Source organism: Onychomys torridus, chromosome 14, assembly GCF_903995425.1.
Source record: "Onychomys torridus chromosome 14, mOncTor1.1, whole genome shotgun sequence".
NCBI classification, from domain to species: domain Eukaryota; kingdom Metazoa; phylum Chordata; class Mammalia; order Rodentia; family Cricetidae; genus Onychomys; species Onychomys torridus.
In genome coordinates this window covers 5,842,546-5,855,988 of record NC_050456.1, presented here as the reverse complement: position 1 = coordinate 5,855,988, position 13,443 = coordinate 5,842,546, and the positions used below count along the sequence as shown (strand labels likewise).

Genomic DNA, 13,443 nt, shown 5'->3' with positions numbered 1-13,443 from the left:
CAAGCTAAGTCTAAGCGTTCATAAGAAAGAATAAGCCTCAGTGTATTTATTTGGAAGCTGGATGTCGGGTCCCCAAAGTGTAAAGAGTAAAAAACAAAAAAACAAAAAACAAAAAAAAAAAAAACAACAAAAAAAAAAACCCTGCATTTTGGTATACCAATGTGAGGCTCAAATATCCACTAGGTAGGGCCTGAGGAAGCTGGGAAAAAAGATACAGCTCCTTTAAGAAACCCTGCTGTACAGCAGAGCACTTAAACAGCCTTTTCCACACTAAACAGAAACAAGAAACTGAGTTAAAATGCCTGCCACAGTGCAGGCACTGGCATTCTAGAGCTGCGGGTAGAATGCAAACCATATGGAGTCTGCTTTCAATATGGTAAGGTTAGCCATTTGAGCAAGAAACTACTTTGCCTTGACTGCTGACAGTGTGCTATATAAACTGGATATGCAGGACCCACAGGAAAGTGACTGCTGAACTTTGCTAAAATAAGGCAAGACAGTCCTTCAAAATTCCTGCTTCATAGAAGAGTCTGCCTGCAGATGGATGCCCCAACTTTGCAAAGTACTGTGGATTATGCTCATTGTTAATAAAACACTGATTGGCTAATAGCCAGTCAAAAAGTATAGGCAGAATGATCTGACTCGGGGGTGCAAGGGGAAAGATAGGTGGAGTCAGGGAGATACTAGCCACTGAGCAAGCAGAATTTGCAGAAAATGAGGAAACAAGCCATGCACCACTTAGCAAAGCATAAATAGAAATATGGATTAATTTAAGTGTAACAGTTACCTAGTAATAAGCCTGAGCTATTGGCCGAACATTTACAATTAATATAAGCCTTTGTGGTAAATTGAAAGTGGCTCATTGGGTGGGAAAACTTCACCTACATATGGCCCTTCAACATGGGGCTGGAATTTCCACATAAGACCTAATAAAACATAAAAAAAAATTTTTAAGCACACAAAACACGAGCCAAGAATAACTTCTTAGTCTTGTGTGTCTTATACCTGCTGAGGTACAGAGACTCATCTCGTGGCAACTGCCAGCATGCCATAAGCTAAGTCACATGGTAGGAGTCTCACATGGGCTGCAGTACAGAGAGGCATCTCCCAGTAACATGCTATGTGTTGGGTTTAGGATTTTTGCTCGTGAAAACAGAAAAGATTAAATATGCATAGTATGGACAGATTCAGACAAAAACGCCTCTAAAAGGTTTACAGTGTATTTGTAAATGTGCATAGGCTTGGAAGAGGGAAAATAGAGAATATATACAATCTTAGATTTAAAAATATAGTTTTAAAGTAAAAAAAAGTTCTTAAAAAAGGAATAGAATAATAAAAAATATAATAAGTCACATAAAGATGAGAAAAACCCAGAATTGTAGCTTCAACCCCATGAGAAAACATAAAACAAGGCTGCACTCAGAGGGCAAGGGGAAAGATGCAAGTAAACAAACTTAGAGGCTGAAATGAAATATGTCTAAAGGATCCCAGGTGAATTTTCTTGAAGCCAAGAAACAGAAACATCCTCACATACTGATGTTCACAAGACTGAGTGAGACACTCTGACTTCAAAGTTCTTTCTCTTACAATGGGAAGCACCGCACAACACACACACACACACACACACACACACACACACACACACACACAGCAGAAGAGCCTCACATGCTGAATCTCTCTTACCTTCCAGAGCTCAGGGGGCCCTTCTACAAGTTTTGCTTTTGTGTGACAGTATTTTAGGGCCAACTGCAGACACTCTGTTCCAAATTCCAAGTCATAGTCACTACACTGGTAACAAAGGAAAAAAGAAACAGACATAGAGGATTTAACAAACTATAACACAATTGAAGAAAAACAAAGCAAAACAAAACAAAACAGAAAGCCTTTTATTTTACAAATGAGTAAAATATAAAAGGAAGCTCTCAGAGAATTAGCAAATGGGTTAATTTTCTGATTGTATTATAGAATAATCGTTCTTATACCCTAAAAATGAAATAAAGCAATGAGCAAACAGCGAAGTTTAAACCATCGCAGAGATCTGAGCTCCTTGGGTGTCTTGCACTAGAACAATAGTTATTTCTGTTGCTCATATAAAAGTAGGGCTGAGCAATTACCATGTCAGAAATCTTGTTTTAACAAACATACATCTGTAAAATCCAAATCCCCGTCTTCCATTCATAACATGATATTAAGTCATCACAGCTATTATTCATTTTAATACTTGGAGTATCAATATATCATTCTTAAAACATTTGTATCTTTGTTTCTGAACACAGAAATGGTTCAGGCTTTCATTATATATAAAAACAAAAATTTCCCAGACACAGTAATACATGCATAAATTTAAGTGGAACCATCAAAATCACTAAGCAACGATATAATTCACTGAAACTCTGAATAATGTACCATCCACATAAAGATAAATAACACATGAGTCTTGTCCTCAGAGGAACTTTAGTCTAGCGGGGAGGCTGACTTTAGAAACCAGCAACAGATTGTCATCTGCAGCACTGGAAGCTTATCTATAGGAAAAGCACTGGGAAACTACCTGATTATAGTATAAGGAGGGCCTATCAGAGGCAATGCTCTCCAGTCTCCAGCAGAAAGACTAACTGGAAGATGAGGAACAGCATCTAATCAAGTGAAAGGTAAGAGCATCAACTCGTTATTATTTCCCAAGTTTATGTGTGAGGATGCACCTGTGTGTGAGGATACACTTATATGTATGAGGATATAACTGTGTGTGAAGATACACTTATATGTGTGAGGATGTATCTGTGTGTGAGTATGCACCTGTGTGTGAGAATGCACCTATATGTGAGGATGCACCTCTGTGTGTGAGGATGCATTTATGCATTTGTGTGTGTGTGTGTGTGTGTGTGTGTGTGTGTGTGTGTGTACGCACCTATGTGTGAGCATGCACCTATGTGTGAGGATACACCTGTGTGTGGGGATGCACTTGTATGTGAGGAGCAGCTGTGTGTGAGGATCATGGGACACATGTGTACAGGGGGGTGATGGATATCTGAACTCCTATCCTTATGTTTTTGTGACAAGTACTTTGCCCACTGAGCCACCATGTAAGGGGAACAGCAACAAGGTACAATAATAAATTCAGTATTAAGCACAAAATCCAAAGTTACTTTATTGTACTGGGAGATGACAAAATCCTCACTATAGTAGCCTTTGAAATTAATGGAAAAAAAATAGCCAAATATGCAAAGTCTCTATTTCACCTGAATAGTTATGACTCACATCTTCTATTTTTATGTGCTACATCATAGAATTTCAAGGAATATTTACATGCAATATCAGGAGTTACATTTGATAAGTTAACATGAATGCTAGTAGACCTCTGCTTTATACTTTCAACATTTTTACAGTATTATCTGGTAGTATGTGAGATGTCTATAGAGGGAAGAGCTATCCCATGGTTAAGTTCAAACAATAACAAGAAACAAGCTTGACTTTCCCTGAAAAAAGAAAGAATGAGCATTCCCTAGCTAGCTCATAAGTCTGGAGGATAAGTTCCTTCCTGTCTGCCTCCCATGGTGGTGGGAAATGCACCAGATGGTAGGTTCTTGGCTATGCCATAGGCGAGTCTGTGGAAAACAGAAAAATATAATGCAAATATTTATGAAATTTATTCAGGAAAAGAGGCTGGGCTTGTTTGGAAACAAGTCTGGACTTATCAGTATATAGATTAATATTATAACAGTAATGGAGCTTGAAGACATTATATAATAAAACTTTTCTTTAAAAGTGAGTTCAGAACTCTGCAGTCAGTGAAAAAATATGAATGTCTGCTATTCAAAATATTAAGGGACAGATTCTTTTTCCTATGACATGGAAAATTACAAGATATGGTACACATATTGAGCAAAGGAAAGACAGAGAAATACCAAAGGGAAGCTCTGTCCTTCAGTCTGTCAGAGCTGTAGTCACAGGCTGGGGAAGGAGCTTTTGACATCAGAAAAGTTCTGCTTTCCTATGAGAGCAAGGTCACATATACTGGCTCATGCATATCCATATGCAAAGGGAAGAGCTACTGCTGGTCAATGAGGGCACAAGAAGACCCAGGTGGAGAGCTTGGTCCCTTCCCTGTGGAAACATTGGTGGAGCTTTCAGACTGTACAACTAGTGGAAGGGTGTGCCCTTGAAGGAGATATGGAACTGTAGCATCTTCTCCTTCTTTTTGTCCAGACCCCATGAGGTAAGCAGCTCCCGCTGCACTGTGTGCCAGAGATTTAACCACCTGTCCATAGCCCCAGAGCAAAGGGGGCAAGAGGCCACAGACCAAAAGCCACGAAACCATGAGATAAACATTCCCTACAGCTAAGTATTTGTCACAACAGAAAGTGGACTAATATTCTCCATACTTGGCCTGTTAATCCATAGATGTGAAGAGAAAGACCACCACCCAAATTATGGCCAAATAAATTAAAACAAGTTTTATTAGTGTACTCAGGCTTCCTCCCACTAAGGCAGAGTTCAAGAGATCAGCACTGGGAGTGGGAAAAATAAGGTTTATATAGCTCAGAAGTAAGGGGTTTCCTAATGGGGAATTTGGTGGGTAATGAATGGGGGTCAAAGAACAGAACATAAGCATAACAAGTTGGTCATAATAACCTTCTGAAACAAATGCTGCAAGACGGTCATAACAACCTCTTGAAACAAAGGTATGGTTACCATTTCCTGGAACAGGCAGTATAGAACCATTTGTAGCTAAGGTTACAGGTGTAGCTAGCTTAATCTTGAAAAACATATATTTAATCATAAACAGGAACATTTACTATAAGATGACTTTTAAGTCCAAGATGAAGACAGGCTGGTTCATCAGGCCCTCCTCAGTAACTCTCTCCCCAGGAAGAAGCTCTCACATACGCATCTATATTTCTGCCTATTTGTTCCCATTGCTGACCACTTCAGCCATTAAAACCCTGCACATATTAATCTCACACACTTTCAGTTCCCAGCAAAGTAACCCCAGCATCCTTGCCGTGTCCCGTTTGGTTACACTTGTTCTCCGCCTGCTATTTTCTGACTTCCCATGTATGCTTATGCTTCCGAGATAATTGCAGTTTCTGGGTAAAAGAAACACGACTTTGGTATGTTGTAGTTATGGAGGGAGGAGCAAGCACTTCTGTGCTTGTATGATGGCCCTTGGTCTTTTCCTGAACCTGAGCCTCTGGACTGGGAACTCATCAGCTGAGTCCTCTGAGCTACAGGAGTTGGGCCAGAGTTGATCATTTCACCTCTCCAGTGTATTAGTTGCATTTTTTCACCAAGTAAACACCTGGAAGACCAACTTAAAGAAGTTAATGACTTTGCTCAGTTTCAGGTAGGAAGGGCATGACAGAGCATCTCACATTATGATGGACAGGAAGGAGCCAGAGAACGATGTAGCTCCACAGTATATACTACTTCCTTCAACAAAGGCCAACTCGCACAGTTCCACCACTTCTCAACACTCTTTTCAAATTCTGAATGCATCAATGAGCTTACCAAATTTCCTAAATGCTGTTCAATGCGGTCAAGTTGACAACCAAGATAAAAAACCATCAGAGTCATGCTGATTGGGCTCAGGATCTCTTGACACCACTTACAAGGAAAATTTCTGCTCTGGTAAGTTTTGATTTGGTATTTTTCTATTTGTCTTTCCAAATTAGTGACAATGGTGTGACCTATTACCTCACATTTCTCAATGATAGAAGAAATGCTTGTTCTACTTTTACACATGCTATGATGGAGTAACAGCTTCTAAGCTCCTCAAGGAGGAGCACACGTACTTTTGAGGAGGCTACAAGAGATGATAGTCTACAAAACTGGAAGAGAAACATGAGGCAAGAAAAGACATGCAATATGGTAAACCTTTCTACACAAAGGAGTGAGAAAAGGAATTCCAGGAAAGGAGTGAAAAGGAATCCCAGTCATAACTCTGTGGGAGCAGAATGAGAAAACAGTTAACAGGCTCATCATAAAGAATACCTGTGGGAGGTCTCAAAATAAACAGAACGCTTCTAGATTTGAGAATTCGACATCAGGATTGGCACAAAGGTGTTTCATTTTTGTGATGTTTCCTATGTATGCACTTTCCTGTGACTACTTCTTGCCTCAAAGAATGTAACATTTATATAGTATATTGTGCTATGCAGGGGGAAAGTGTTATATTTCCTAAAGACAAGTGCTTACTAGTAGGAAGTGCAGTTTTATTTCAAATATAGGTATTTAATACTATCAGAAAACCAACCTAATGTTCCAGTTATAAGCTACAGAGAAAATAAATCTAAACACCCAAATCTAAAATCATATCTATGCATTGTTACTCTATCATACAGTTTTAAATCTGGCTAGCAGTAGAACAGAGGATATTAATTTTTACACATGCCAATCAACTTGTTTTTATAATTACTATCTCTAAAGTGATGTACAAACTGTGCACACTAAAACTTATAGCATGCCCCTTCATAGGTTTGATTTAAATAATAGAAATGCAGCCATGCTGTGGTGAATACAAGGCACTATGGCCAATTGAGAGCGTAGACACTGGGAACACACAGACCTGGCTTCCACCTGTGGAAGGTTTCAGACTGGAGACAAACTAATCTGTCCCTTAGTGTCTTCAATTTGATGAGTAATGAGTATGAGTTAAATAAGAAAAAGCATTACAGTAACTATGAGGCATCTGGAGAGTGATTACTGGTAACAAGTTCTATATGTGGTCTAATGAATTATCTATGATAAATTAAAACCCAAAATCCAGAGTTTGAAAAGCTGTCAGGACCTGATCAGTCCCCATCACTGCTTAGGCAGAGCTTTCTTTTCGCTGCAGGGAGACTGGAGGTGAGCCTGACAATGTAGGCAGTAAGGCCATCTTTACCTTTTTCTTTCCTTTATGTTTAATGTCTGCTAAGAAAAAGAGATTTGTCTACTATGTCACAAATAGCAATATTTCTTTCTTTTATGGCAGAAAACATTCCAGTGCTTATGAATGCATGTAATTGTGTTTTTATTATCCACTCATCGATTGACACATATTTCAATATTCCCCATCTCAGCTGCCATGAAGAAGGCTTCAGTGGACATCAGTATAGATATTTCCATGATATGATCCATGACTCCATGCACTTAGGTGTGCATTGGAGCAAGGACTGCCAGGCCAGAGGTTTTATTTATAATCTTTAATATTTTAAGGAAATAAGATCATTTTCAGTAATGGTTGCTTTGGGTCACATTATCACCAATAATGTCCAAGAATTCCCCTTTCCTCATCCCAGCACACTTGCCTCTTCCTGGATTTTTGATAATGGCTATCTTAGCACATGTGAGCTGATTTGTCTTCAAATGAACAACTAATTTCTGTTATAAACATGCAAACTTCCCTTTTGGAACTCCTTTGGAGTGTTCACTTCTAATAGTAATCTCTAACCTGAACCCCTAGCTCATTATCCCTCTTACTCCTGGTTACATCACTGAGGCTTCAAGCTTATGAAGCCAATATTTGCTCTTTATTGGAAAAAAAATCACCATTTTCCTAGATCATGGTTAAATGCCTGAAGAGATTTATTACTAGGATCCCAGCTTCCTTGTTCTGCTATCCTAATAGTAGCTGTTCTTTATAAACTCAGCCCACAAATTAACCATGTTGAAATCAGCTATCTTAGTTGGTAGTCTATACATTTATCATACATATGTGCACATGCTATTAAAAACCAAATATCTGCCAGGCATAATGGTACACACTTCTAATCTTAGCACTCAGGAGCAGAGGCAAGCAGAAATCTGTGAGTTTGAGGCCAATGTAGTCCATATATGGAGCATTGACCATCTAGGACCACATTGTGAGACACTGTTAAAAAAAGAAAAAGAGAAAGAGAACCAAAAATCTGCTGCAAGGCTTAATGTAAAAACAGCCCACTCATTGTTGTAGAATATTTCTTTAAGGTGTGTTACATTTGTTTATGCTATGGAATATCTGTTTAATGATGCAAAGGTGTATTGCATTCTTTTATGTGGTATTTGTTTAACTCTGTGAAGCTATGTTACTGTGCCTGTCTAAAACACCTGATGGGCTAAAAAAGAGCTGAATAGCCAATGGTGAGGCAGGAGAAAGGATCGGTGGGGCTGACAGTCAGAGAGACTAAATAGAAGAGAATTCTGGGAGGAAAGGAAGAAAGAGAAGAGAGAGGAAGACTCCAGGGGCCAGCCACCCAGCTACACAGCAAGCCACGGAGTAAGAAACAACGAAAGGTATACAGGAATAGAGAAAGGCAAAAGCCCAAGGGAAAAAGATAGACGGGATAGTTTAAGAAAAACTGGCTAGAAACAAGCCAAGCTAAAGCCAGGCATTCACAAGTAAGAATAAGTCTCCTCCGTGAGTTTATTTGGGAGCTGGGTGGTTCCCCTCCCAAAAGACCAAGAGCCAAAGAACAAAAGAGCAAAACCAATCCAGAACAATTCATCCCCCTATAACTAATTTTGTCTCCCATACAGGCTGTAAACGCTAGTCTAGTATTTATTTCTATGTTTAACAGTCAGTCTTTGCCCAGTTACACATATGCAGAAAATCCTTGGTCAGTTACAATAAACTTGTTCATGACACAGATGTAGTAGGGTGGAGGAGGGACCATCCTTCCAGCTGTAGGCTGCAGGCTGTGATTCCTCTGTTTCCTCTGCTGCCTTAGAGTGGAGGGGCAGCAGCTGTAGACTGTCTTCCCGTGGCTGTAAGAGCAGCACAAGAGGACAACCCAGGACTGCTGGCACAGTCAGCCTCCACCCATTACATCTAGCAAAACCCCTCTGCCCCATGCAAATCAGGCAGACAAGTACAAATTGAGAAGTGAGACACTTTGCCCAGAAGGTTCATGGCAACGGTACAAATGCAAGGCACTGTTTCCAGAAGACTGACTCTACTCTGGTTGTGTGATTTACCTACCACGCAATGCTTCTATTTAATATACCTGTGATGTGACCTTTTGGTTTGTCTTTTTTATTTATTCTCTTTTTAACAACAACAAAACCAAGAAAGAACTTTATCTCTTTTCCTCAACACAGTTCACAGCTGTACTTTCCACTCCCATGATTTCAACAGTGTAATTTTGATCTCACCAGCACTGACTATGCGAATCTTTCTCACAGCTAAGCACCTAATGCTAAAAGTTACTTTCCTGAATAAGTTAGCTTGCCCTGGAATCCAAGCTTGTCTTTTGTTTTATGTGGTTAGCTTTCTAACACTTGGCTACTCTCACCCACATCTACTCTTGAGATATGCTGAGACTCTTGAAAAAGTCACCCTTGAGATCTTCCTTTCAACAGGGACCATTGTGCCTTCTGCCAGTCCCATAGGTGCTGTTCTCAGAACGCCACATGCCATCCCAGAGACATGCGCTATCTCCCTGTCATTCAGCCCAGCCCTCTGTTTATGGTGCAGTCTTCTTTCTTAGGTGAACTATTTTCCCAAAACAAATTCTCCAAGAACTTCCTATGGAAAGATTGCATAAAGATGTTTCTGAAAATATCTCAGACTGGTATGTTCAGGAATTTCCTCTTAAATTGGACAGATTGCACAAACAAAACCATTCCAAAGAGAGAAAGAAAAGCCATAAAGATGCTAGCTGCTGAGACAGGGAGCAGGGGCTTCCTCAGTCAGCAGTAGCATGCATAGGTTCTGGAGTCACTGTTTGGAAAGCACCTTGGCCCTCCACTGCAGCAGTCTGTGTTCTCCTCTTAACACTCCTCCCTCCCAGGGCTGACTTCTTTGTCAACTACTTGTCATAAACGTGCACTGTTTTCTCTCTCCTCAGCTCCTAAACTTGGAGAGTTCTTTGCTTGCCTCCAGTTGCTGGGAACTTTGCCATCTTACATCTACTGAGTCCCTGCTACTAATTCACCTTCCCAGCTAATTTTCTTTTGTTATTGGCATTCCTCCTATTCTTGATCTTAAGGATTTAAGACAGCTTTTATTTCCTTTCTATTCCCTTGAATGATGTTTAAGGTGTGAGTAAAATGATATAAATTGTCCAGTCCACTATCTGTACCTAGAAACAGAAAATGTGTACATATTAATTACATATATATTCCAAATTGTCTTCTACAAAGATGGCCTCCACTCATACGGTATGCAATTGCAGCAGATTTTTAAACATAAAGTAAATGAATATGACTCACAGGGATTCAAAACCTCTGAAAAAATGTATTGTGTATAACATGATTATTTTTCTGGGAAAGGAAGGATTCCTTTTCGGAGAATTTTCGGAGGTTTTACAACCCTCTCTCCCCCCAAAAAAAAAAGGTTAGAAACTATTGTTTTATGGTAATCATATAACGTCCATGGCTACAAATAATCTGATTATACATCCTTCCATCCATGACAACATTCAAATTACTATTGCATGCAATAAGGCAGCCTGGGAAGTTTGCCCAACAGGGAACAATATATACATTAAAGTAAAGCTAAATCAAAGGCATGCATGCACAGGTTTCTCATTCTGTCCTTGGAGAAGCATGCTCACAATATTCAAGTATTAACGAAATAGACCAGTCTACAATTAGGTAAACAATGAACACCTGCATTCAATTTATCATCTCAAAATCAAACCTGAAGCATTTTGCATACATTTACATTGCTTGAATTATGCAATGCTGCTTAGAGTTGCATGAGACAGTTATCCAAGAAGATTTGTTCTTGTATCAGATCATCTTCTGAGTAAACAACCTCAGACTGTGTCCATACGGGGTTGATACCAACACACCTCTCACTGTAGGAGAAGTAAAAGCACAATGATGTGGATAAGCACAAGATTTCTTTTTGGGTAGGAAATTTTAAATGTTTACACAGAATGCATCTGCAAAGGCCTTTAAATACCTAGTATTATGAAAAAAACAAAACCTATCAGATTATTCCAAATCTTGGCAAGCCTACACAGCCAAAGTTCAATACAAGTAACAATCCCAACCATAGCTGTCAGTTCAGCAATGCAGAGACTTTTAATTTTTTTAATGTATGGATCCAGACCATTAGTACAAGGTAGTATTACAGGAAACAACTTCACCGGCAATAGGTAATACTGAAACTGCACTTTTAGCCCTTCCTGTTGACTTTCACAACCAAATATGTCAAAAACAATAAAAAGCAAAAATGTCAGTGGACTGTTTGACTCTCATTTATCTTCTTGGGTAAACTACGCAAAAGATAGAAAATAAAATCAGAAAATGAAATAGTGGCCTAAATTACAAGCCATTAATCTTATGTGGCAATGAATCATCTAATGTGTGTAAACAACTGAAGGAAAACAAAAACCCTTATCACCATCTAGCCACAAAGATAAGAAGATCTAAATTCTCACAAGAACTGTCACAGAGTTTTGCCATCAAAGGAGCCTGAAGAGTTGAAATGAGCCCAAGACATTCGGAGAAGGGAGAGCCCAGGTCTAGAGATAGTTCCTAGCCCTAGCAGCAGGAAGCGCCACACTGTTCAAAGGTAGACAATGTATAAAAGCCAGTCTACTGGAATGGGCTAGTGGTCAAAAGAGTTGAAGTTACTTGCAAGGCATAGTCATACTGACAGGCGGTTGAAAACTTATCTCCCAACTTTAAGTGAGAAATATGGAAAAGAATAATCGGAGATGCTGGATAACATCTGCTCACGAATGAAGCAAATATTCATGAGAAATTTTCCAGGCAATATGCTGAGAAGAATAAGTAAGGCTGACAGGGCTGAGTAGGGTAGGAAGCACACAGGCACATAAAAATGAGGAGCTCGCTGTCTTAGTGGCCACATGCCACGCGCGGAGAAGCCAAACAGAGACACCATGATCTTGTTACCTATCTTTTTTCATTCAACTGATACATTATAACTCACAACAAATTCAAGTTTAGTGCAACCGGCACTATAATAATCTGCATTAATCCTCAACAGACATTATCCTAAGTATTTTCCTAAACAAAACTATGGTTATAAAATTATCTCCTACTATATACACAGCTTGACCAGGAGTGTCTTGCTGATCTTCTCCTTCAAGTAACACTTGGCACCTTCTTCCTGCTCCCGGCTTTCAACTCACCTGGTGTCTGGAGGACTGTCCTGCAAGTCTTCCATACTGCAACGCCCTCACCATCTGCTCTCCACTAAATGTGACGCATGAGACTCAGCTTCTGCCAAATGCTGTGCCCTCTGCTTAACACACACCTTTTCTTTATTCTGTAAGGTCTATGTTCTTCTGACAAGACAGATACCATAACACAGGAAGAATTAAATCCACTTAACCTCCAGGCAATCAGGCTGAACACTAATAAAACAAATCTTTTAAACAATAAAACAGAATGAAGGACAAAAATGTGAATGAATTTCAAAATTCTTACTACAGCAAGCAAGACAGATTGTAAATCCATGAGTTCATTGATATGGCTTGCTTATTTATTATTTGTTTATTTATTTATTTATTTATTTATTTATTTATTTATTTATTTATTTATTTATTTTGAGACAAGTTCTCTCTACATAGCACTGGCTTTTCACTATGCAGACCAGATCAGCCTCGAATTCACAGAGATTCTGATGGAGGGATGTCTTGTTGTATGCTGTGAAAATATGTTGCTCTGATTGGTTGATAAATAAAGCTGTTTGGCCAATGGTGAGGAAGAATAGGTTTAGGCGGGACATTCTAACTAGAGAGGAGGAAGGAGAAAAGCAGAGCAGAGGAGATGTTCCCAGTTCCCACTATGAGAAGCAAGATATAAAGATATCAGTAAGCCATGAGCCACATGGCAAAGTATGGATTTATAGAAATGGGTTCATTTAAGATGTAAGAGCTAGCTAGCGAGAAGTCTGAGCCAGTAGGCCATATAGTTTGTAATTAATATAAGCTCTGTGTGTTCATTTGAGTCTGAGTGGCTGAGAGACCACAAGGCCACAGGAGCCGAGTGGACACCAGAAAACTTTGAGTTACAAGTTCACCTGCCTCTGCCTCCCAAGTGCTAGGATTAAAGGTGTGTGCCACCATGCCAAGACCAGGTATGGAGTTTCAGAGTAAACTACAGAGACAAAAACTAGACTGGTGGTGTCCAGGGTCAAAGGGCAGCGAAAGGGAGCCATGCACAGGGGCACAAGGGGCACAAAGCTGTTTGTCAGGTTGTAAAGTTTCCAGAGCTACACGCTTTGTGATGCTTACCAAGAAATCTGAGTTTTTCTTTCATATAAAGTGTGTCCCAGTGAATCTTAAATACAAAAAAAATGTCATTTATGATAACAATAAAAACAGCAAGTTGCCCTATAATAAATTTAACAAAAGAATTTTAAGACTTCTTGAAAGTTGAGTTTAGTATAAATGTATTTTTAATTGAAAGAAATTTGACTATTCATAGAGAGTATTAGAAATATCATAGTTCATCCTCAAATCAACCTCAAATAAATTACAAATAAAAAATAAATAATCCTAATGTATT

The 13,443-nt window shown here is 39.2% G+C and overlaps 1 protein-coding gene across 6 annotated transcripts in view; it reads right to left on the bottom strand.

The window, feature by feature from the left end:
* Crppa (CDP-L-ribitol pyrophosphorylase A) overlaps positions 1-13,443 on the bottom strand; it is a 295,404-nt gene that overhangs the window by 185,955 nt on the left and 96,006 nt on the right. For all 6 annotated transcript variants that reach the window (XM_036206639.1, XM_036206644.1, XM_036206645.1 and 3 more), the window contains one exon: positions 1,684-1,788. In XM_036206639.1, coding sequence (XP_036062532.1) covers positions 1,684-1,788 — 105 coding nt within the window. The remainder of the gene's footprint in view (positions 1-1,683; positions 1,789-13,443) is intronic.